The 26,450-nt window shown below is 45.5% G+C and overlaps 1 protein-coding gene across 1 annotated transcript in view; it reads right to left on the reverse strand.

The window, feature by feature from the left end:
• Positions 1-337: 337 nt before the first annotated feature.
• The window catches only part of LOC138460621 (monocarboxylate transporter 13-like), a 57,490-nt gene continuing 31,377 nt past the window's right edge, over positions 338-26,450 (reverse strand). The window contains exons 2-3 of the mRNA XM_069607209.1: positions 19,632-20,417; positions 338-630 (exon numbers count right to left, since the gene is read on the reverse strand). Of these exons, the coding sequence (XP_069463310.1) occupies positions 338-630; positions 19,632-20,417 (1,079 nt within the window). The remainder of the gene's footprint in view (positions 631-19,631; positions 20,418-26,450) is intronic.

The raw sequence follows: 26,450 nt of genomic DNA on the forward strand, positions 1-26,450 counted from the left end.
GTGCCTGACATCATGGGCCACTGGGGCTGGTGCTGTCCCAGTGGCAATGTGATTTCAGGCTGTGGAAATGTGGTGCGTGTTGGGCACCCACACTCCAGTGGCAAGAGGGTGTAGCTACCTGGCTTTCAGGTGTGATTATTGTATTGGGGCATTATGTACTCACCGCCCAAGACAGGTGTCCCGGCTCCGGCCTCTGCAGCTCTTACTCCTTCAATCGCCTCCATTTGCAGCACGCTGCTGCACTTCTCCTCCCAGCGCATGAGACGGATCAATGAGGATGTTCCACCACCTGTGGCCATGCATTGCTTGCGGTGGGCAGAGAGGAGGTTCCTCACCCTCAGGTGGAGGTCATCCACTGCTTGCGGCAGTCGCGGACTGTGCTGGGGGTGGTTCCGACTGCAGACACCTTTTGGGCAACTTCATCCCAGATGGTGATTTTTCTTTGCTGGGTTCTGCGGTGGTGGTCAGTTGCGAAGATCTCCCCAGCATGCTCGACAATGGTGTCAGTAAGCATACTAAGCTCTGCCTCTGTAAAGCGCGGCAGGCTTGCACTGGCATCTCTCTGGTATCCATGATGCCATTGCTTGTGATGGACTTCCACAGTCAGGAGGTGTGAATGGCTACTGGAACCTGCCAATTTAAAGTGCATTGTGTTTTCAGAAAAGGCCACCGGCAAGTTTCCTGTTACAGTGATCACTTTATTTCCGGTCACAGTACTTCCAGTGTTGTTGTTTCCATTGCCTCTGTTTCCAGTACTGCTGCATGTCACCGGCAGTGTGGATTAAGGTACAATCGGATTCTGTGGATTTTCACTGTGTTTCCGTGGTGCCAGTGGCAACGTTTCTGGTGTGTCGGAATGCATGGGGCCGACACCTCGTACTTTGCGGGTGGCTCTGGTGCAACAGGTGCCGAAACGGTGCCACCGGCAATGCGGTAACACTGGAATTTTACCAGCAAACTAGTAATGAGGACCATGATCTGTTAAGGCTCCTTTCTCATCAGTATCAAAAATATCTTTGATAGCAACACAGTTGCTAATGCTACTGTCTGAAATAGCCTAAGTAGATGTAGGACATTTTTTCACGTCAGCACTTTTCTCTGATCTTGAGAGCATTAGATACGTGAAGTTTAAAACACTACCCTCATCTGGTTGGCTAATCGATAGAGATCAAGAGAGAAAATCAATCCTCTTTTCTTGTTCAGGGGCTAGGGTTATCTGCATGGAATGTAGACTGTCCACCAATAGTACATTATCAGAGTCTTTTGTAGGTACTGGGGAATTCAATATTCTCTGTATCAGCCAGCCATCAAGACTACTACCCTGCTTACGGCCTCTCCTTTTTGATAGTTTTTTTCCTTTTCCTTTTTCTCATACCTTCTTTAATATTGGAGGAGGACATTGTATTTTCTTCAATTTCTTTTAATAATTGATCTAGTGGCTCTGTATCTGCCGGATGTTTAGGCTGCTTGATAATTCAACTTTTCAGGGTTTTATTTTGGCTTGTCGGCTTCCTTTTCCTATTCTGGATTTTGGTGTTTGAACTACTAATCAAATTAGAAACAACCACAGTTTCAATAGAAGGGACACTGCTCATAGGGAGTAGGAGTGCATCACTTCACAATGGTGCACAGTTTTCATTCAGGGAGACAGCTCCCACACCGTTTTCTTGAACATCTCCTTATGGGCTACATTCACTGGCTCTATGGTTGCTACATTACCAGTCAATTTGGGCATTTCCAGAATGTTGGAAAATGCTTTATGTCTCTGGTAAGACCACAAATCCACAATTTTTTGTAGAGAGCCTTCTATGTTCGCCAGTGCTCCATACTGATCTCTTTGGGTGTTTTTCGAGCCCAAAAACGCAGAGCTGTGTTATCAGTAGATCACTGGTTGTCATGAAATGTCCTTGTGGTAGGAGATGGAGAAAGTGTAAGAGAATTAACCAGGTCTGAGGGCATCGGTGGGGCTAGCATCGGACTGTGACTTAGATCACTAAATGAGTTGTTAATAATCCAAAGTACCATGTCTAAATAATTAGTGTGTGCCAGGGAAACGCTGTTATTATTGATTGGCGCCTTAGACTTGTTCCACCTCTCTGGAGGCTTAGGCATATGTCCAACAAACAGTTATTGTCTATAATAGAGGCTGCCGTACTGTTTGCAGGATCCTCTTTAGGTTCCGTACCTGGACCACCACAGTCCATCCTGCCTCTGGCATCAACTGCTTCAAATAAAGCCATAATTTTACCCTCCACAGTGGCCCTTGCTCTCGCTTCGTCTTCGAGGGGAGCAAGCCTCGTAATAAGAGTAAGATCACCTGTACGGCTGCAGAGATTATAGACCATGGATTTCAGTAGCAACCAGGCTAGGAGTCACAGAGAAAATATATCATACCAGCTTGGAAGCAATTCCCCGGTGCCAACTCAGTCTCGGTCCCAGCCGCGGCCAGTGGACTGCAGACTGTAACACTTGTCGCACTTAGCGTGCTCTGAAATGCGCAGTGCTTTTAAAGAAAAACAACTGTCTCCATGTGTAAGCAAATGGTAGTCACAATACCACAAGCCCTAAAGTGAACCGCACAGCCCGGTCTCCTCAGCAGACCGTAACCCTTGTAGCACTTCACATGGAAATATTTCTACTTTGTCAGTGTTAACCCTAAAGTCAGAGACTTCTAAAACCTCTAGTAGCATTTGAAACAAACTACCAGGGTTTGAGATTAACACCAGTAGGTCGTTTGCACAGAGCAGAACCTGTGATTCATATTACCCAATGTTAATCCCTATGACTTCTTGATCATTCCTTATCAGTGATGCTAGAGGTTCAATGAACAGATTGAAGAAAATTGGATGGCACTGACAACACTGTCTAGTTCATCTTCTCAAAGGTACTAGACGTCATCCCATTTACTGCGACATGCACTCTAGAACAATTATATAACGCATCAAATAGGCTGAGTAAGTTTGGCCGCACCCAATCTTATTTAGCACTGACCAGAGTTAATTCCAATTAACCCTTTCAAATGCTTTTTCTGCATCAATACTAATGGCAGCACATGGGCTAATGGATTTATTTCACAAATAGATGATATCAATCAACGTACTCTTATTATCTGAACTGCCCGGTCCCATCATGAAGATCAGTCTGGTTCTTACGAATCACCAGACAGAAAGAAGTCTGCGTAGGCAGACTGGCAGTACTTGGCACAATAACTATAATTCCGATCCGATTTTGGAATTGCTATAACTGCACTTTCTCCACAGCTTGCATGCAAGCAACTTTGCTATCAATGGACTTGAACAGCTTAATCAATGAAATGCCTCGGTCAGTATAAAAGCTCTTATACAATTCAATCGGTAAACCATCCGGTCCTCGGCTTTTACCCATACCCATTGAGTTTATTGCTTCAATAACTTCTTCTGAAGTGATATCTATTTCCAAGCTATTGCTCTCCGCCAAATCTAACTTTGGCAAAAATATGTTTTCCATAAAACTAGATACTGCGTACATGTTTCAGGGATATAATGTTTTTCATAGACGTCTTTGAAGGTATTTCAGATCTCTTCATTCTTCCTTAAAACCACACTATTATGTTTTTCAATTAGTAAAATCTGATTCTTAATCTCATTAATCTACAATCACTGGACCAGGAGAGACCCCACCTTCTCACCATACACCCAAGTAGCCTGTCTCATGTAGAAGAACCTCTGCTCCTCCTTTAGCTCAGTTTGTGGTCTAAAGAGCATCTGTCTCTCTCCTAATTTGCTTTATTCTTATCGTTTGGTGTGTCTCCTCATAACTGCTCTGCCCTAGCATAGTTGCTGTCCAGCTGCTAGCTGCTTATATGTTAATTAACTAATTATAAAACCTCTCACTGTTGCCTTTAGGGCATCCATACCATAAAAAGGTCTTGATGAAGATTCAGTTTTTCTGTTAAATATGATATTTTTTACTTTTATGTGCTCTACAAATTCGAGGCGCCACCGTCCCTTTTCCTACTGATCCCCTAGAGAACCATCTAATGTCAGTTCTATGTTAGCATGGTCAGAAATTGCCATCTCTCCTATTTTCACAGGTGTGAACTCTCTAAAGATTCCTTTTGAGATTAAAAATAAGTCAATATGTGAAAAGGTCTTGTGGACATCTGAGTAGAATGTGCGTTGCCTCTTAACTGGGTGCAGTTTCCTCCACACATCAGACCAAATCCCACGTCTCTTGTAGCCTTAACAATCCCTTACGTGCTTTGTTCTCTGGGCTTGAGGATCTCTTACTTGTCCTATCAAACATCATGTCCAGCGCAGTATTATAATCTCCACCATCACCTCTGCTTCTCCTAGTTCCACTAAGGTGTCATCAATTTTTGTTAAGTTTGAGGCATTTATATTAAATAAAATTACATTTTGATTTTCTATTACCATCCACACAGCCACATAGCTACCTTCTGGATCTTGTTTATTTTTTTCTATAGCTAACCTCTGATTTTTCCAAATAAAATACTAACTCCCCTAGAATTACTTAAATAACAGCCTGACACTTCCTTGTTATATGACCTATTCGAAATATTATCACTCCGTGCTTAGTCAAGGTGTGTTTCCTGCAAAACAACTATGTCTGCTCCTCTCTTATTAATAAAACTCAGTACTTTTCTTCTTTTTAGAGGGCTATTTATACCTTTCACATTCCAACTAAAGATCTTTATCAGCCTAGGTATTGTATAAGGAATATTGGTTCCCTTAGATACAGATGTATATTTAAAAATGTGTATACACAAATACCTTGTCATACCAAATAACAGAGTGCCACGGCATAACTGTTTAAACAGAGATCATGGATATGAAGCTGTTTACCCTCAAGGCAAGTTCATCTGCCTGACGTTGAAGCCCAAATAGTGAGTCTGATGTTTGAAGATCGTTGATGACAAATAGAACTCACGAATGGTGATTGGGGGAGGGGGCACACAGGCAACAACGTATGCCGATTTTTTTTTAGCACTTTATTCGGTGCCTACTTTGGATAAGATGGTAGCGTGAAGTTTACACAGAAACACACATTTTTTCCTTTGACATTTGCGAGTGGGAAATGTGTTGACACTACAGTCAACAGGTTTCCTTATTTTCAGGTAGAACATGTAGTGCTGGCACTCCCACTCCGGGAAAGAGGTGGCGGACGCTCTTAGGAATTCTGTGGGTGTGGTGTTAGAGGCCTACTGGGAGAAGGATGCACAGCAGACTACCGAGAAGCTTTGGACAGCAGAGCGTCGACACGCAGGAGCAGCTATGATGGCAGAGGAACAGGAAGTAGGTCGTCAACAGGAGGGGATTGTGTCGTGGTGGAGAGTAGATACATGGGGACTGGAGTCCCCAGACCTCCACTGTCCCACCCCCAATAATGGTGAGGCAGGCAGGAGGAGGTAAAGCATACATGCTAACATTGCGACGTACCTGAGAGGGAGATTTCCCCAAAGAAATCGGGAAACATGCAGTTTCCTATAGGAATGCATTGGGTCTATGGTTATTTTAGGCGGAAGAGCATGAAAAATAGCAATATTTTTCACTGAAAAATCGGGACTCTCCCGCCTATATCGGGAGGGTTGGCATGTATGGGTAAAGGAAGAGGGCGAATGGGATGGGAGCGGACTTTCAGTAGCGTTCCCACACAATGATGTTCTTTAGAGGGGTGGGGGGGGGTGGAATCTGAGGACCTTCTCAGAAATGAAGGAGTTTCAAACGGAGATCAGCATCAGGTGTTCCATCCCTAACACCTGATGCGGCTGCCTCACTATTTCTTCCTCTCTCTCTTCTTCTTTTCACTTACTGTACCCCTTATCACCTTTCCATCTCACTTGCAAACCTTCTCAACCATGGCTTTCCTCCAATCTCTGTTCCATGCACCGTTTCCTTTGTCGCTTTGAAAAACGTTGGCTCAAAACCAAACCTACGGCAGAGCATTCCTCATGCTTTTCCTATCATGCGCTCTACGACGACTGTTTATTCTCTGCTAAACGTCTCTACTTTTCTGATCTCTTTTCTGATCTCTTGCACACATAGTCTGTCCACCCTAGGCGTCTTTTTCAAATTCTTTCTTGACTTCTTTCTCCTCCCACTCTTCACTACTCTGCTAATTCTACTCTGTCAGCCTTGCCCAATTCTTCTCCTCTAAGGTAGCTGCTCTTCGCTCTCATATTGAAGTTTTCATTTGACCCAGTGTCACAACTTCTTTTACCCCTGTTTCTTCTACCTCCAGCTCCTATTTTCAACCAATCTCTAACGCTGACACTTTCTATTGGCCAAAGCTCACCACACTGCCTCTCCTGCTGATCCAATCCCTTCTGCACTGAGTCTTAAAGTTTACCCTCCATTAGTGTTCTACTTCACCTTTTTCTTCAATATCTGTCTTACAACTTCCACTTTCCCCACGTCTTTTAAACATGCTTCCATTATGCCAATTTTAAAGAAACCTTCCGCCGCCCCTATCCCTCTAAATTACTTGAACGGTTGGTCTATTCCCAATTCTCTACCTTTGTTTCTAACTCTTCCATTCTTTCACAATTCCAGTCTGGCTTTCGCCCTCTTGGCTACACAGAATCTGCTCTTAGTTCTGTTTTGGATGCACTCCTTACTGCACGGTATTCTAAACACTCATCTCTTCTCATTCTTTTGGATCTATCTGCCGCGTTTGACACTGTCGACCACTCTCTTTTACTGGCGTCTCTTGCTTCCTTCGGTTTTGTGGACTCAGTTCTATCCTGGTTTCAATCTCATCTATCTCAAAGAACTTTCTCTGTTTCATGTGCTGGCAAATCATCTAAATCTTTTTTGCTTGCCCATGGCATTCCACAAGGATCCGTGTTATGCCCTTTTCTGCTCTCTCTTTACACTTCCCCTCTTGCCGCCATTATTTCTTCCTTCGGTGTCATCTGCACCTTTATGCAGATGACACTCAACTTTTTCTCGCGTTTTCTTCTGAGATTCACCACACTCTTTCTGCTTGTCTTCTGGCCATTACATCTTGGATGTCTTCTCACTATCCTACACTTAATGCTGGGAAACCTGAGGTTCTTTTCCCCTGCTAGCACCCTTTCCCCTCTCCCCTACCCTCCTTTATTTCCTTCCCCCATCCCAGCTTCTTATCTGGTCTACGCCCGAAATCTTGTGCTCTACTTTGATTCTAGTCTTTCTTTCTCTCATAAAATATTTCTAACTTCGCGCGTTTGTCGCTTTCACCTAGACAATATCCGTAAAGCCCGTCCATTTCTCACTTTTCAAGCCTCTAAATTGTTGATTTCCTCTTATCTTTTCCCAACACTTTTATTGCTCCTCTGCTCTTTTTGGGCTCCCAATTTCTCGTCTTGCCCCTCTCAAATCTGTTTTTAACTCTTCTATTCATCTTCTTTGCCTCCTTCCTTTCCGAGACTCTATCTCTTCCTCTCTTGCTACTCTTGGCTGGTTATCTTTTCACACTCAACATAAATTTTATTTCCTATGCCTTGTCTTCAAATGTCTCTATGGTCTTGCTCCTGACTATCTCTCTGCTGTGGTATCTTGCTATACCCCTTTTCAGTCTCTCTGTTTCTCCTCTCAATTTCTCTTGATGGCACCTCGCGCCCTTGTGGTCAATCTCATTATCGCGCTTTCACTCTTTTAGCTCCCCTTCACTGGAACACCCTTCCTTACTCCCTTCGCTTTGTCAATTCTTTATTCCGTAAATCATTGATTTCTCACCTATTGCAACATGCTTGATTGATTGTTTTCTTAATTTTTGCTTATTCATTTTATTGTACCGTTCCCTGTTCTATGCACAGCGTCTTGGCTTAAGGCGATATATAAAAGACAAATAAATACAAATACAAAGGATGGAAAACTGAGGGCTTTAGGTCAGAAAACCAGTAAAAAATGAGATGGACGGGAGAGGAAAGATTCAGGGCCAGAGACAGAAGGGGGATAATGGAAGGAAGTGAGGCTAAGAAAGGATATGATAAAGTGTGAGGCAATGGGAGGGATAACAAATTTGCAAGAAAGGGTGGACTATATCGATTTGGAGTTTAACACAGAAAAAGATAGAAACCACCCAGAGATAGGGAGTGAAGCATGAGGAAGTAGCCAGTATAATAGAAAAGACAATGGCATACTATATTTGACTCAATCAACATTCTACACCAGACAATTATTATGACCCACAATGCTCTGAACGTAGCTCCCCGCAACACGAGACAAGCTCTTCTTGGCATACTATATTTGACTCAATCAGCATTCTACACTAGACAATTGTTATGACCCACAATGCTCTGAACGTAGCTCCACACAACACGATGCAAGCTCTTCTCGGCATACTATATTTGACTCAATCAACATTCTACACTAGACAATTATTATGACCCACCATGCTATGAACGTAGCTCCCCGCAACACGAGACGAGCTCTTCTTGGCATACTATATTTGATTCAATCAACATTCTACACTAGACAATTATTATGACCAACCATGCTCTGAACGTAGCTCCCCACAACATGAGGCAAGCTCGTCTTGGCATACTATATTTAAATCCACCAAGATGTATTTTGCAACGGCTGAAGCTCCTTTGCATACCTTACCTGAACCCACTATGACTTACCATGTACTGATTGTAGCTGCTTACAGTGTGAGGCGAACCGTCCTAAGTACATGTTTGCACCTAGTATTACCCATCATGTACGGGCTATAGTTCCCTGCAACCAGAGGTGCGCCTGCCGTATTATATTGTTCTCTGTCTGTTATTGATATGACCTAAATACATATGCTCTAATTTGTTATTCATTATGGAAAGTTTTTCATGTATGTATTCGCTTGCATGACCCAGGCTGTCTGTAGGCCTGAACTGTAACTACTGTAATGCACTTACTGTGACCATATGCCTTAAGTTAAGCGCCAAGATGCTTGAGGGCTGTGAGTGCTATACAAATAAAAAACCAAAGCAAACGACTGTAAATTGACTGTAGATTGAGAAACAAGACAAGAGCACAGCAGTCAAATTGCATATGGTGTAGAAGCTGTGTATGTCTCTACAAAAAGAAGGAAAGATAGACATCCAGTTGTCAGTTATATTAACAGAAAAATGATGGCTATAGGCAGCAATGTCATTTGGGGGTCACAACTGCGACCCCTGCTGTTTCACTTGCTACGCTGGCCCAAAAAGTTTTTTTAATATATTTTCTGTGGGCCGCCCTTGTGCCTTTCGGTCCTTTTTCCACCCCAACGCTGATGATGCCCCCATTGCAAAATGGAGGTATGGCATAATGGCAGCGTTTCGTGTGTAGCGTTAGCTCAGATGCCATGCCGCCGGCCTGGCCGCCTGGGTGCGGAAAATGGCACTAAAACTCGTGCCACTGCATGTAGTTTCGATTTATTTCCCTAGGCTGGGCCCACCCAGGCCCAGACTTTCAGGAGTTTTAGCCGACAAGAGCACACTTGGGCAGACAGGCACATTTGCTATAATGTAGCAATGTAGCCACACACCTCATCCCCCAGCCCAGAAGATACAAGTGTGACCTGCCTTGGAGGGACCACCAGTGTTCCATTTCTTCCTGTCCTGAGAACCTGAGTGACAGTCTGACTCCTACAGTCCACAGTCAGACCCTTCACCTGCCGGCCTGCCTGCTGTCTCCTGTCCATATTGTGTGCGTGTAGCGTGCCGTGGCAGCCTGGCTGGCTCACTGGCCCCAAGATGGTAACTTGTGAGGACAGCTTAGTCAGAGAGAGCAGGTGAGGTGGTGGTAGGTGCTTGTGCTGGTGGTGAGCATGTGTGAGCCATATGTGAGAAGAGGGAGGCTAGCGTGCCTGTGTGGTGAGGTGGGTCAGACTGACTTCACTGTGTGACAGTCACCATCAGTGAGGTGAACAACTCACTGAGCGGGACTGAGCTTGGTAGTAGTGCACTGCATTCACTGGTTAGGGCACTAGGGAGGAAGGTAGGCACGTAGCCCATTTCCCCCCACACAATAGGCCAAGAGGAGATTCTGCAGACCCTCCCGAGGGAACATAGAGGACTGCTATTGTGAGCCACATGTACAGTCATGCATGATGCGCAGTGCTGCAGCAGTACCACTACTTCATTGTCTATTCTGTTGGTGCTAAAGGGCACCAATGAGTGCCGGTACAATATCCTCCTCCCAAGAGAAAAGGCATGGTTTCATGTTTATTTGAGCCAGACGCGGCGCATTGTGACTTAGTTCTGCCATGGAAAAAGGGTGGGTATCAGTCAAAAACAACCGCGAGACACGACGACCTAGAATAAGTAAGTGGCAACATTTGCATTTTGAAACCTCCCACATGGTCAATATTGTGGTTTTACTAGTACTCCTTCTGTAAGTGTGCCACATTAATCGAATCCAGAGGCTACACTCCAGGTGCTTCAAACAAAATTGCTAAGATTGTTACCAATGCACTGTACAGGACCCATGTAACCTGAATCTTGTGCCACCTTCACACGCTCCCACTACCAGCTAAAATTAAATGTAAGGTTGCCACTGTTGTCTTCAAATGTGTACAAGATATTGTGACCCCCCCTATTGCCTGGCTTGCATAATGTGGCATAAACCATCTACACAGTGCTCCAGATAAGATTTTGAGGTGGGAGGATTTTAATCCCCGTTTTTAAACATTGAGAGTAAATATGATTTTAAGAGAGTAAAAATAACTTTTCTCCTTTGCAAGAGAGTAAAATGTATGTGACATTCAGCCGACGCATGCACAAACTGTATGGAAATCATTAGCATGCGGCAGCTTTCTGCATTGTGACAGAATACACATTTCAGTATTTCTCTAAGGTCTTGCCATTTGATCTCTCCTGTGTATATTTAAATGTTGAAATCACAAAAACCTAACCAATTACATAGTAAAGCAAATATTAATTGTATTGTGTGCTTTGAGGTTCGAGTGAGAATTGTCATTTGATGTTTAATGAGTCCTCATTTTCTGGAGCTATTACTACCTAAAGGTATGCCAATGTTATGATACAACAGTTCAGCGAGGCAAGGACCCCATGCTAAATTCTACATCTAATCTAATGGTCAAATGGTTATTTATGTAGTGCTTTTGGCCAAGTGCTGTACATAGAACATATTTATCACAATTATGACAATTATCACCAAACCAAAGTCGGTACTCCTTTATCAACCTCGAAAGGATAAAAGGCTGAGTTGGACTTGCCGTGATTTGTTCCTGCAACCTACAGATCACGCACAGATTGCCGCAATGAGTGCTCAACCGGCTGAGCTATCTTATTGGCTGACATCCTTCAGAGGCCGGGTAACTGAGTATCGACTGAGGTATAATAATCACAGTACCTAGATGTTGGATGAACCATTTATGAGGCACTACATGAAGTTAAATACCTGTGATTGGTGTAATGACAATCACTCACCCTTGAGCAAAGACACGGCTGCCACTGACCATTTATAGTAATGTAGCCCATTTACTGCAAGGTTGAATGGATGTAATCTAGACTGTGCATAGTCATCATTTTACACACTTATAATTAGAGTGTAAATTAAATTATCAGTGTAAAAATGATCTGCCTCCGCATGATTAGGCACACAGCACCAGAAATTTGAAAAATACAATGGTGCAATACTGGTTTGCTTTCACTAGAAAAAAAAGCATAATTTGTTACAAAATATTAATTCTCAATTTCAACTTAGTTTTCCATCTTATTATACAATCCTAGAATTCTAGGAAATTATGCACAGTGCTTCTAAAGCTGAATGGAAAGAAGCCATTCCTTTTATCACAGTGTGCAGTTTCTTTTTTTGAAAGGCTTCAGAGAAATCCATTCTGTTTCAGAGGTGGCTTGCAATTACATCCATGTAGATAAAAATCAAAAGAAGTCTCCTAGTTTCTATCAAGTACCCTGACCTTTGCACTGCCCTGTGCTCTAAACCTGTGTGTAAATGTACCCAGGAAAATAATAAAGCTGTCATATTTGCAAGATTTTCCTGTGGAAAAAGGCCTCGTACCCACCTTATCTGGAGGCCTGCATCTACATACTACATCTGCGTCCATCAATGATGATGCTTACTTTTGCGCCAATGTTTAATCTGCAGTCAGCATAGTGATTCCAAGGTCAAAAACTGATATTGCTGGAGGTTGTTTATTTCTTTCATCGTGACACCAAAGACCGCTGAAAGACGATACCTCGCAGAATCACTGACAAAACTGTATTTTTAGCTTTTTTATTTTGTTCAGCTCTGAGGTGCTTAGCTCGAGGCATTATAACCCCCATGCACATTTCAGTCGAGTAGCTAAACTGGCAGTTGACACACCAGACCTTAGTTTTAATGCTGGCTGACTCACTTGAACCAATGCTGTGATCTTCGACAAAACCTTTTTAGGCCATGATTTCCTGAAAACCCTCATGGTTGCCTTAACATCTATCTGTGTTTCTGAAGTGTGTAGCCAAAGAGCCGGTGCAACTATAAGTGCACCATGACTACTAGCAAGGAACGCTTTCCACACATTTCTTTATGAAAGGCACTCCTCTTTAAATAGCTTCACTCTGGCATAGTAATGCCAGCCTTCTTTGCTGCATCTCTCATTGTATCCTCGGTTCTAAAAAAGAGTGTATGTTATCTGCTGCTTCAAGCTCACAGGCATTGTGCAACATGTGCTCCTCAGTGCAGTATGTGCACTTTGCATTAGAGTATGCCGCCACCTTCTTCCTTATGCTACCTCGCAGAATTGCTGACATCTCTGCCACATTCCAATCGGGAGATGTTAATCTAGTCATTTTACGTGCATTCTTTGACTGATAGTCTTGGATCTCTCCATTCTAAACACAGGTCTACAATTCCCAGAATGCATTGCAAATAAAAAAAAACAGGGCTATGCTACAATCTTCCAAATGGAATAGAGCATATTTTCAGGGATGGACTGAGGTACGCAATACCACTGGGCAGAATCACACATTGGCACAAGCAGTGAGATGTGCCCCTTGCAATTTCTGTATTCTATGCCTTCTGACCGCGTCAGATTTCCTCCTTGTCCCGTTCCGAGATTAAAGTAGCAGTCACCTCCACCATTTTGTATGGCAAAATCATCAAGAAACTTTTTTCTAGCACACATAAGTGTTTAATTGGGGAAGTCTTTTAACTTATCCCAAGAAAGACTGAGATTTGCTTGGACAACAGGAAGATTCCCTCCAGCCTATTTTTGCTGTAGAATTAGGTTAAATTGCAACAGTGCGGGACAGAGCCTCTTTTTGTTTGAGACTCCCGCGAGTTGTGGGAGCCTTGTTTGACATGCCTGCTGTCAGCAGGTGATAAAGCCTGGCAACACCGGCATCCGAATCTGGAATCAAATTCTGTATTCTCTGAGGCTGTAGAAAGCTTTTAAAAACGTGTTTGTTCCAGGTGTATACTGATCTCAGTGTTTCTCACTATATTGGTTGATCATACGCTGTTTTCCGTTCTAGCAGCAACAGTTTGTCACCGGCCGATTGACAGTGCTTTATTTCCTTATGGTTGTTTGCGCTATACACGCTGATATTAATGCTACATATGGTGATACATTCTTGTATCAAATGTATAGCACAATACAGTGATATTGTACCCATATTTTTCGTAGTGTACTGGAACAATGCTGTGTGATGCCACTTCCTGTTTTGTCAAGGGGTGAAACGTCATGTGCCATCACTTCCCGTGTTGACGTTTGGGGGTGGTGTCAAATAACATCACTTCCTGTGATGTCATTGGAGTTCAAGGGTCGTGTGCTGTCACTTCCGCTACCCCAGGCATTTTGGTTAAATGACGGCCGTGGCTATAGGGCTATTTCTGGGAATGGCAGCATCACACTGCAGATGGTACCGTAAATGTGGCACACCTTGCTTAATATCATAGCAGTTTACACCCTTGCCTAAGGCTAGGCAGAGCATTATTACCATACATTATGATATTGAGGGAAAGACCGAGAAGCAGGCAGAGCCAGCGGTCCAGCAGAGGAATGCACAGCTTTCTCCCAAGTCTTGGCACCTTTAGCGGAATATCAAGAAATGAAATCCGACATGCGTGTTCATGCATTGGATTTTATGAAGCCAATGTGCATTATGGATACACCGTGCGTGCATGCTCAATTCCCTGTATGTGCCTTTTAGAGCCCCTTTATGTCTATTATCGAGGTCTGGTATCAGCCCATATATATATGAATTGTGTTGTATGGAAAACCTACATGTGAATTGTGAAGCCCTGGTATATGTGTTTAGATGGCTGCAAAGGAGCATTCGGAAGCTCCCTATGTGTGTATTATGGAGCCCTGCTATGTGTGCTAGGACCCCCTCTCTATGTATTTTGGTGCCCCCGCATCACCATCATAGAGCCCTGTTCATGCATTATGAAGCCCATATGCATGCAATATGATGCCCCACAAAGTTGTTTGTGTTTCCATATATGACTTATGGATCCTCCTATATGTGCATTATAGAACCCAAGCATGAGTGGCATGATGACCGTGTGAATGCATTATAGAATTCTACATGTCTTCTATAGGCCACCAGAATGTAGTGCTCTCAGCCTTCAGCCTTGTGCAGTGATCAGCTGGGCTCATCCATAATTCCGAACAATACACCTTGGCCCACTACAGTCCTCCATCATCAAAGGCTTCACACTGCACCATTGCAGGCATATGTTCTTCGCTGGTTAGGTTTGGAATCATGGATTTCCTGAAGATGGCAGGGACTCTTGGAAGTCCTTATTTATTTAATTTATTTGTAGAGCGCATAGATGAGGCCCACAGGCATGAGAGTTCTAGGATAGAGTCAGGGGAGTAAGCAAAGTCAGGCACATCCGGGAGGGTAGCGGTTAGTGGAAGAGTAGAGTTTTCAGTTCACATTTGAAGGTTCGAGAGGCTGGTACATGCTCTCAGATCCGGGGGCAGGGCATTCCAGCATGTAGTTGCGGAGTGTGGAAAGGAGCCCTGTGCCACTATGGACAACTTGGAAGGGGGACATTGAAAAGGTGGGAGTTATTAGATCTAAGTACTCTGCACGAGGGAAGTCAACAAATTGCCTCGGCCAAGTAACATGGGCTCTTACCATAAAGGCACTTGCGAGTAATACACAGGGTGTGATAAGTGACTCTGCTCTCCCCTGGGAGCCAGCGCATAGCCTGTTTTGCCTTAGAGACATGATCAGCCTTATGTAGGCCTTCCACCACACAAACAGCCAGGGGTGTTGCTAGGTCTGGAAAATACCTGGGGCTACGCTGATGTCGGAACTGTTGGGACTGGGGGCTAGCTAGCCTTTTGGATGTAGCTCCTGATATTATATCCGGGGCTACAACCAAAAGACCTGGGGCTATAGCATAATCATCAGCATAATTCACATTGATCACCCTAAAATCTTCCATCATCTTAAAGAGGGGGATTGTGAAGATGTTAGAAAGTGTGGGTGAGAGGCACGGCCCCTCGGGTACTCCACACGACAGCAAAAAATCCTCTGTCTCCGAATCATTTTAGACAACTTTAGCTTTTCGACCCAACAAAAAGGAGTTAATCCATTCTGCCGTGTCAGATGAGAAATTTGATGATTTCTGTAGTCTTGAGACATGAATGGCATGGTCCATAAGATTGAAAGCAGAAGATAGATCAAGCAGCATCAGAAGTATTGTGCTGCCTTTTTCAAAGAGATTTAGGATATTAGCCTGGAGATCTAGTAGATGGATTCGGTACTATGGGCGTTCCTGAAACCTGATTGCTTGGTTCCTACTATGTTATGAAGTTTTAGGAACCCCTGAATCTAGGTGTATGCAAACTTGTCCAGAATTTTTTTCAGGAATGGAATATTGGAAATTGGGTGGTAGTTTTCAGGTAAGGAGGGCTCGAGGGATGGTTTGTTTAACAGTGAAGTGATCCATGCCTGTTTGATGAAGGCTGGAACCACATTTTCCCTAAAGGAAGATTTGACACATTTGGTGATCAGTGGTATCAGCTGTGATGCACAGGCCTTGACAACTGTTGCCGGACAAATACCACCCTTACAGGTGGGAGGTTTGAGCAAGCTTAAGATTGTTGATATTTCTGACTTAGTCACTGCCCTAAATGAGAAAAGGGGAATTTGCGGGGTGGACCTGGGGTTGTTCCGGTGTCCAAAGCCTTTGGCGTGGGCAGGCGTTTGGAGGTCATGTTTTCTCTAGTTGTTTCCACTTTTTTTATCATAGCTGCATGGATTGTCTTACACCAGTTGTCATCCTTAATGATCACATCAACCCCTGGGCATTAGTATTCTAGTTCTTTCAAGATCTTGAACAGCTCTCTGGTGCTAGAGGATGCACTGTCATTTCTGCGGTCATATGAGAGTTGTTTTGCCTCACAGACAGCAGTTTTATGAGCTTTAGCCACAATGGAGTTCTGATTATTTATCAGTTGATGGATAATTTTTCCAGAGCTGGAAAGCCTTTCTTTAGGCGGTCTTCAGTCTTTGGATTTCCGTGGTGCACCACAGTTTAAGCGTGCTCCTCGCTAGGCCCTTTTTCTCGGGAGATAAATCATTAACTGAGTTTGTCATCATATTATGGTAGGCCACTGCAAGACCGTCGCGCATGTTATGGATGGCTAGGTTGACTAATGTGGGAGCTAAATGTGGTGCTAGGGCTGAGGCGGAGTTAACGCATGTTCCTGACTTTGGTCCAGCACCTTGTCCTGGTGTTGTCTATAGGTTGGGCAAAACAGGGCAGAGCGAAGTGCACGGTGGAGTGATAATTTAACTAATAGTTTCACAATGCGGTCTTCAGTGTTTTGATTTCTGTGGAGCTCCACAGTTTAGGCCTGCTCCTCGCTAGGTCCTTTTTCTCGGGAGATAAATCATTTACTGTGTTTGTCATCATATTATGGTAGGCCTCTGCCAGACAGTCTGCCATATTATGGATGGCTAGGTTGTCTAATGTGGGAGCTAAATGTGGTGCTAGGGCTGAGGCGATGAGTTAACGCATGTTCCTGACTTTGGTCCAGCACCTTGTCCTGGTGTTGTTTATAGGTTGGGCGAAACAGGGCAGAGCGAAGTGTACGGCAGAGTGATCCGACCACGGGCACGGTAAGACCTCAATGTTTTGCAGCTCAACATTATCTGTGGCAACCCAGTCAAGCACTCTTCCCTTATTATGCGTTGCAGATGTGACACATTGCTGGAAGTCAAGTTCCACCAGCAGGGAATTCACAAGATTGGCCATATTATCATTTGGGTCTGTCAGCCCTAGGTTCAGGTCCCCCAGAATGATCACTTTAGATAAAGGTTTGAGAATGGGAAGGATCACATCACTAAGATGGAGGAGGAAGTCCGGCATTTTGTCCGGGGGTCGATAAAACAAAAGGTTATTAATGGTGGTATTGGGATTAGTTGATAATTTAACTAATAGTTTCACAATTTTCCACAGTGATGCCACTTATTTTATGAATTCTCAGTGAGATATGATAGATAAGAGCTACCTCAGTCCCCTGGCCAGCTGTGCGGTCCTAGCGTAGGATGTTATATCCTGGAGGGACTGCCAATGCTACTGATGGTCCTGTGGCTGCATGGCGCCACGTCTCGATGCTAGTACATACATCAATCTTGTGATCTTTAATATATTCCGCCACCTCCGTGGCGTGTCTAACTAGGGAGCACGTATTCAGAGGCAGATCTCAGGATGAAAAGACTAGTGCCAAATCACTAGGAAAAGACAGATAGTTGATAGGGAAGTATGGAGGGCCCCATGTGTGCTCACCAGATGGGTCTTACGAAAGCTGCCTGCCCCACTTCCTAATGATGAGGAGGAAAATGCTATCGACTCTTCCCTCCCTTCATGACCAGGGTCTGTTAGGGGATGTGCACTAATAACCAGGATGCAGCCATGCTGAATGAACAAGCAACATGGGTAATTACATGACTGATGGGGTTTGGGGTTCAGTGTGCTAGTCGGGAAGATGGATGTACCTGAAACAGTTTGCATACTCCACCTACTCTATCCCACCACTAAAAATAGGATGGAGTTGAGAAAGAAGGTCTTCATAGGTCACGTGACCGCCAAGCCACTCTCATGAAAAACCAATAAAAGGTTTCCTGGTGGTTGGACCCCCTCTTCGATTAGAAAACAAACAGTCCCCTGAGGCCATGCACCCAGGGTCCTCTAAGTGCTGTCCCTAAGGTTCAGAGGCGGATAGGACTGAGCCACACGTAGGTTCCACAGTTCCTTTAGAAGCCAGTGTGTCTGCACCCACAAAGTGGTTAGCACGCGCCAGACGCAGTGGAGAGCCGGGTGGTCTGGGAAATGAATGGCGAGTGGAGCGCTGTGTCATCAGAACGCAGGAGGCTGGTGATAGATCTTTGGCAGGACGGAGCGCACCGCTATCCTTCTTCCTCTGGCATTTGGATGAGACCCCAGAGAAGAACGAGGGGATGCACATCAGAACACAGCTTCCGGCCAGGATGAATCCCCCGCAGACGAGAAATGACACCCGGAAGGCCCCTGTGAGGTCCCTTAGGAGTCCTAAAGAGACGACAAGGGGAAACTGAGACAACAGTAAGATATGGAACCACACTGGCAGTACATGGCATGCACTTCTAAACCTACTCGCCATCACCTAACTAATTCTGTCCAGCAAGTTGCATCTCCTTCCCAGCCTCCTCAGCCCTGTGCCCAGCCCCACATCTTCTGGTAAGCCCTCATATCTCACCGCCGGACCCTAACATCTTTTATAGACTTTCATCCACTCATTTCCAGCTCCTTCCCCATCCCGTACTTGTATCCCCCTCCAGTTCTCTTCCATCTAATTCCCATAACCTACATATATTTCCAATCTCTCTTCCAAGCCCTTCCCAATGCTTCCACATCCCTCTTGCATCCCCTAGTAGATCTCTCGCTATGCCTTCTCGCCGTTTCTCATCACCTTACGACCCTCCTCCCATTTTGTGCAGCGCTCCCTTCTTTTTTTTATAGCCTTCTCACCTGCCATGCTAGCACCTCCTCAACAAATTCCAATCTCCTTCCGTTGCTCTCCCTGTTCCGAGTACCCCTTTTTCTTTGACGAACCCACTTCTCCATCACAACCCTTTCCTTCTCCTTCCAGTCACCCTCGTACCCCTAACCAACTACTTCTGAGGTCCTTTCCAATTCCCTTTCCACCTCATATTCCAATACGCTTTGTAAAACCATTCCCATTCCGTTCCAAACTCTTCCCAGTCCCTCCCATGATCCCCTCCAGTCCCCTCATATCTACTTAAAGAGATCTTTCAACTTTCTTTCCCTTCTGTCTACAACCATGTGACTCCATGTCACCAGGACACCATTTTTTCAGACCTGGGCTTTGCTTTAAAAATCATTAGATTATGGATAACCAGTACTACCTCCATTGTTAATTGAAAGGACTAGAAAAGTAGTCCCCCAAAAACAGGGCGACATCTGATCATCTTACCCTAAAGCCTCCTTTCAACTCATTGGGTCTTCATCCAGCCTCTCCCCAATGACACCTCACCCCCTATGTATTTACAAATCTATTTGCCGAGTGCTGTCCTTTCCCATCACCTTCCCAGTCCATACCAGTTCCTGGACAGCCCATTCTTCCCTCTCTCTCATCTCCTAGCCATCTCTCTGTACTCCCTTTCACTTCTGTTATTGCTTTTTTCCCAGCACTGTTACCTGATAGTGGAGGGCCCAGCAGTACCCCGAAGCTCATGACCATTAGAGAGAGGCCGGTGGCGTTGGTCACCCGCTCGGTCGCCACCAAATCGGGCAGCACGGCAAATGAGAGGGGAGTGAATGCTCCGGTGCTCAAGCCGTAGATGAAGCCCAGAGTCATCATGGCAGGAAAGGTCGCGCCCACTGGCAGGAGGAGCAGAGTAAGCCCTGTTGCTGAGTTCCACAGGGCCAGGAGGTGCAGCGTCTTCAGCACCTTGAGGTCAGCGAAGGCACCAGAGAGAAGCCGGGCAACCGCATCTGCTAGTGCCATCAGTGATACGACAAAGGCTGCCTCGTAGTTGCTGAGGCCAAGGTCCTTGCCATGTGGAACCAGGTGGATGTAAGGCACAAAGTAGCCAGTGCAGATGAGCAGCATGCTAGCTGAGTATACCAGAAATCCACGGTTCCGGAACAAATTTAGGTCCAGCATGGAGGACAGCTTATACAGGAGCAGGGAGCATCTGGATGACTGCTGCGCCTCTTTGTCGTATTGACCGGTGCCTTCCAGCGCAGGGATGGGTCTCAGCAGGGCGCCACTGATGCATAGGTTTAGCATGATTGCTGAGAGGATGAGGTGGGCGCCCCGCCAGCTGTAGGCATCGATGAGAGCCTGGAAGAATGGCGAGAAGACGAAGGAAGAGAGGCCAGTGCCAGTGAACGCCAGGCCCAGCGCCAAGGCCCTCCGGCGCAGGAAGTAATTTGAGATGGCACCCAAGCTTGGTGCGAAGATGAGAGCCCAACCGAAGCCTGTGGTGGGGAGAGAGCAAACCCCATTATAGTCTCCGGCAAACACTCCACAATGGCACCATTAATGTTATGTTCATGCACAGTGCTACTATCAATGGATTAAGTCTCCAATCAATAACTTTCTCACTCCTAAAGTGAGTTGGAAATTCATTCTACAAGATTATTCGCATCCCACTGGGACACAGCCTCCTTACAGCTCCTGCAGACCAGCACCACTTGTGAAATATCAAGTATTCATCCTGTATTCTCCTGCATCCGCTCTAGCCCTCTCTCTAACTTTGCCCATTTGAGACGGATGCATGCAGTAATTGTCATCGCCATTGAGAATCTTTGCCAAAATGCGATGTTCTTCCTTATACAATAAGCCACGCATTGGCAAGCGTTGCTGACACAAAAGAGAGAGGTGGGGATAGTGAGAATCAGGATGGACATGTGGTTGGCGTGGTAACTAGCCACCTGTAGCCAATCAAACCACTGAAGGGATATATTTTAATGATTGTGACGATTACAAGTGATCCCTCGTTTGCCAATGCTCAGCCCCACACCTCGAAGGGAGCATTTGCTTGTTCTAATATGGCCGCAGAACAATACCTGTGGGGGCCTGGATGTGCTTTGTCTGATGCTAAAATGGCCGCCTGGTCTTGTGTCTTTGCACGGCCTGTCTCCCGTTGTATCGCCTCTCCTCCTTATTCCCACCCTGAGCTGAGAAGTAGAAAGGAATGTCTGTGAGCAAGCCCCAACTTTCCAATAAGTAGAGCAGGTAAGTGCTTTATCGTTTTCCAACCTCCCCCTCTAACCCCCCCGCCCCTATTCCTGCCTTTTCTTGACCATCAAAACTATTTCTACCCGTACGTATTGCCCCCTAGCGCATTTTAACCCTTTCTCCCAGCCTGCAGCCCATTTACACCCTCTTCTCTGCTCCAGGCCCTTTTTTCGCCTCGTTTACTGGCCCTCAGCCCACTTTTTCATCCCTTTTCTCGGCCCCAGACCCTATTTCACCCCTTTTCTCATCCCCCACTGGCCACTTTAACCACTTTTCTCAGGCACCACCCCCTTTCACCCCTTTACTCAATCCCACCTCCCTTTTACAACACTCTTCTCCACCCCAGCCCACCTTTCACAATTTATCTCAGCATTCAGCCTCTTTTATCCCTTTTTCTTGTCCCCGGACCCTTTTTTGCCACTTTTCTTGGGCCGAGCCCTCTTTTTCACCCCATTCTTCAGCCTTTTTTCTTGACCTCCAGCCCCCATTTTCACCCGTTTTCCTGGCACAGACCCAGGCCCCCTTTTTATCTATTCGCTCAGCTGCCAGCCCATTTTCTTAGCCCACAGCCCCCATTATCACCCATTTTCTTGGACCCAGTCCCCTTTCTCCCTGCTTTTCTCAGCCCCAGCTCACTTTTTTCACACCATTTCTTAGTCCCGCAGACCCATTTTCACCCCTTTTCTCAGACGCCAGTCACCTTTTTACCCATTTTCTCGGGAACGTATACTTTTTCTTTTTCTATGCCCCAGACCCTTTTTTCACCCCTTTTCTCAGGCCATGTGCTTATATTCACCCCTTTTCTCAACCCCACTTTTCTAGACCCCTATCCCATTTCACCCTTTTTCGCAACCTCAGACCACTTTTTTGACACCCCTATTCTTCACCCGGCACTCTTTTCTAGGTTCCATCCCCTTTTGATACCTTTCTCTGCCTTGGTGTTTTTTCTTTGCCACTAGCCCCTTTGTTTCTTCTTTTCTACGTCACCAGCCCCTGGCACAGAATCTCTCTACCCTGTTTGCGTAGCCATTTCACTGGCTCGATTCGCGTTCGGCCCTTGTCAGGCCAGACCTCCTGCCTCTTTTACACCCCAAATCCTGGACCTCTTGTGCTCTCCCCACCACCCGACCCTCTTTTGTGCTTACCTCAACACTATTTTGTGCTTCCCAGCCCCCATTCTCGTTTGTGCTCTCCCGACCACCCCACCATCTTCTGTACTCCCTCAACACCATGACCTTCTTTTTGCACGCTTCCCAGCACCCTCACCCTTTTTGTACTCCAACCCAGCACCACAACACACTTTTGTGCTCCCCCACCACGCCAACCCTTATTGTGCTCTCTTCCCAAATCCCATGGCCTTCTTTTATGCTTCCCAACTCCTGACATTCTTTGTGCCCCACCCCCTTTCTGCCTCATCGCAGAGCCAATGAGATGATGCACTGCCTATCCTTCCCTCATGATCTCAAATCCATTATCAGACACACTCTGAGAGAGGAAAGGAGGAAATGCAGAGGCATGAAATACATGAGGTAGATATTTCCTTCCTCTCCTCTTCAGCGTGCACCTCCTTTTCACGTCCAGCATTGGAGGAAGCGTCCAAAAGAGACCCAAAGGGCAAAATCTGTGATCGCGCGAATGTGGCCATTGTATCAGAACATCTGGTTGCTTGGATGGTCTTTCGCAGAAGTGATCATCCTAACTTCAACGATCAACCAATAGGCAGACTTTAAGAAGAAATGAAAAAGGGTATCCCCCCTGATTTCTGATAAAAATGGCAAAATCTTAGCGAAATGGAAAAATGTATGCCTTGCATGGTGAGGACCAGTCGCTTCCAACCTCTCGAGAGGCCGACTCTCTGTTATCAAGTTTAACCAGCCAAACCTTGATGTTGCTCAGGAAGAGGCAGTGCAGGACCCCATCAACAAGAAGGTCGGTGCTGCTCCCATTTTTCGCTGTACACTGCCCTGATAGTTACCATGCTTTTTTGGAGGATTTTCAGGGGTTGTATACCTTTCAATTTTCTTCCCTACATGACATGATGCAGCATTAAGTAGAGTTCTTGTCTGACCTATTCTTTGATTGCATTTGGCAGCTGCTTTGATCATGGGCGCATCCCTGTCAGCAAGGAGACTCCTCCACATATGGGACTAGCAAAGAGTGACCTCCCAGAAGGTGGTGCCCTCCATCTCCCTTTTTAGGGATTCAAGTTATTTGGTGAATAACTTGAAGAAAAGGTTAATTGGGCCGAGAAGAGGAAAATCATTCTGGCACCCTCAGACTGAAACAGAAAACCTGATCACACAACCAGAGACCTGGCTGTTCAGAGGGCCCAAGCTTCCTGTGGTAGCCAACTGAGTCATGCTTTGCCTCAGGGGTAGGCGAACACCCACTCAGAGGTTCAGGCCTTTCCTCTGTCTGGTAGAGGAAAACTCTTTCACATCATGGAAATCTGGATGAATTCCAAAACATATCTGTGGGCCTTGACCATGGTTTAAAAGGTCACTCCAATGTATTGTAGTCATGCCCTCCAGATACAGGGGTAGGCATTACCCCTTAGCCCAAGGATCCAATGAGAACAGCTGTGATTAAAACGTGGTTTCTAGATCTAAACCAGAAGAAAGACAGTGATTGATGCAGTCGCTCTCCAGGCCAGTGGTCAATGGTCATTCGGATTCCCAGGGTGTCAGGTGGCTTTAGACATGCATTAGATCACAAGGGAGTAAACAAATGTGTCTCCAAAATAAAAATACAAGATGGAGACACTTCAGTGTATTGTCCCCTTGGTGTGAACCAGGAACTAGTGGGCTTTCATGTATCTCCGGTATACTTGTTTTCACATCTGAATTCATGCAGCCGACCATCGCTTTCTGAAGTTTGGAGTTAGTGACCAGCACATTCAATTCTCGGCGAACCCCAGTGATGTTCACAAAGCCCTTGGTAACCCTGGTGGTAGAGCAAGGTCTGATCCTTTTCCCTATCTGGAAGATCTGTTCATTCAAGGCTCTTCCAGAAAGGAAGTGAGGTCTGCAGTGAAGTGGTTGACTCACCTGTTGTCTTCGATCGCCTGGCTCATCAACATTGAGAAGTCTCATCCAATGCCTATATGCAGGATCTTTTCTTAATCAGTTCCGATTCCTGACCGGCTCGGGTAGAGCGTGTCTTCCGCAAGTGTTGGGAAGGGGGGACATTCGTCCCAGGTCCCCAAGCACTTTCGGATGCGGTAGAGGCCTGAGAGTGTGCAGTAGGGCCTTGCAGAGGTTACAGGGGGGAGAGGGGGTTTGACGTGCTACAGTGTGGGGAGGGTGGTGTATGCTTTAGCTTTACAGTACATGGGGACTGAAACACCATTTTAGATAGAAGCAACCATATTGAAATTGAGCCTAGTTCTGCGTTGCAGCCAGGGCTGCGGCTCAAGCCGCACGCACATGGAAATAAGTGTATGTATGCAAGAATAGGGAATAGGTTGTAGCTTGGGCACAGGTGAAAAAGGCCAGAGCTGCAGAGATTCATAGAGCCTTCATTGTCTCATGTTGCCTACATTCGTATTCCAGAAGGAACACTCCCTGCAAGGCCATGAGGGGGTTAAGGGTTCTCTGCGTAAAGCAATCCTACGGGAAGGAGGGCACAAGCCTCTGACCTTCCATGTTCCAGCTCTAAGTAATAGCACCCAGATGCCCCCATCCCAAGACCCCCAGCATTCCAAGGTAGCATTCAGTCCCAGACCACCACCCATAAAAGTGTTAGACCCCCAATCGATCAGAAGGCAGGGCCTTGTTGCCTTCACCATAGGTCACATGATTTGTGTTGCGAGGTGCTGGTAGGGGCAAAACAACATAGCTAAAACGAGAGTCGGGAGCTTAAGATGGAGACTGACGCGTCTGGAATTGAGTTAATGTGTGCGATGCAATGACCTCGAAGTATCCTCCTAGCCCTTGTCTGTAGTGCCAGGTGCGGTTATGGATTAAAGGATCGAATACAAAGGATCGAAATACAATACATTAGAGTCAAAAGGACGGGAAAAAAAAGACCAAATGTTTTTTTTTTCTTTTTGGGGCAGGGGGTCCCCCCCAATCCCCTGTTCTTAGGACAAAAACCATTTGGCAGGGCGATAATTCCCCATTTACCATTGGCCCTTCCCCACTCCCATAGGGCTCAATGGGACTGGATAAGGCGGTAATTACGGTACCGCAAATTGCGGTACCGTAATTACCTCGAAAGTCCCTTTGCGGGTCCCTACTTTAACGGCTGGTCCAAACCAGCCGTTAAGGTCGGGAGCCGCAAAGGGACCTCGTAATCAGGTGTTAAGGGTTTAACGGCGCCGACACCTTTTACGGCGCCGTTAACCCCTTAACGCCAGGGTCCTAATGGGGGCCATAGTCTGCAATGTTTTTCTTTACCTAATCACCAATTAATTGTAGCATCATGCCTGATGGGGTGCAAGGAGGAACCCACGTGGAAGAAGATGAACAGACAGGCTGGGACCAATGGGCTGGCATCCCTTATGGAGCAGACAGTCTATGTATAGGGCCGCACCAACCTCCCAGCCGGATTAATACATTATGTAATTTATGTCATTGGTGACACTGTGTGGCTACACTTCTTGGACGTTGAACTGGAACTGAGAGGAAATGGGATAATAACCAATATATTCCATAAAACCACAGATGTAAATAATTCACTACACTACTTAAGTGATCACATGCAACATTCGAAGAATAATTTACCATACAGTCAATTCCTATGGTTGAAAAGGATTGTACCAACAGAAGAAACACTGTGAGACGAAAATTTGAAAATGGCACAGCGGTATGACAAGAGAAGCTACTTGAGGGAAGTCATTGAAAAAGCTCAGGAGAAAGCAAGTACGCTAAACAGGAAGGATCTTCTAATTCCAAAAACGAAGTCTAAAGAGATATTATTTCTGTATGCCCTCAAATACTCCAGTGAAAGTCATCACATCACAAGATTGATCAAGAAGAACTGGAGATTGATTGAACTGGATCCCCAACTGAAGGCTTTGTTCCCTGAACCTCCAATTATTGCCTATAAGAGGGGAAGGAATTTCAGAGACCAACTGGTAAAGGCAGAAAAACCAAAAACAGACAAACAACAAATACTGAAGAAAAAGAAGATAGGCACATTCCCCTGCGTGAACTGTAACAACTGTAATAACGTAATGAGAGGCAGCTACATAAGACATCCACAGAATGGGAACAAAATACAATTGAAGGACGTTGCTACCTGTAATTCAAGATCAGTGATCTATGGAC

Source organism: Ambystoma mexicanum, chromosome 1p, assembly GCF_040938575.1.
Source record: "Ambystoma mexicanum isolate Mex_15411 chromosome 1p, UKY_AmexF1_1, whole genome shotgun sequence".
Classification (NCBI taxonomy): Eukaryota; Metazoa; Chordata; class Amphibia; order Caudata; family Ambystomatidae; genus Ambystoma; species Ambystoma mexicanum.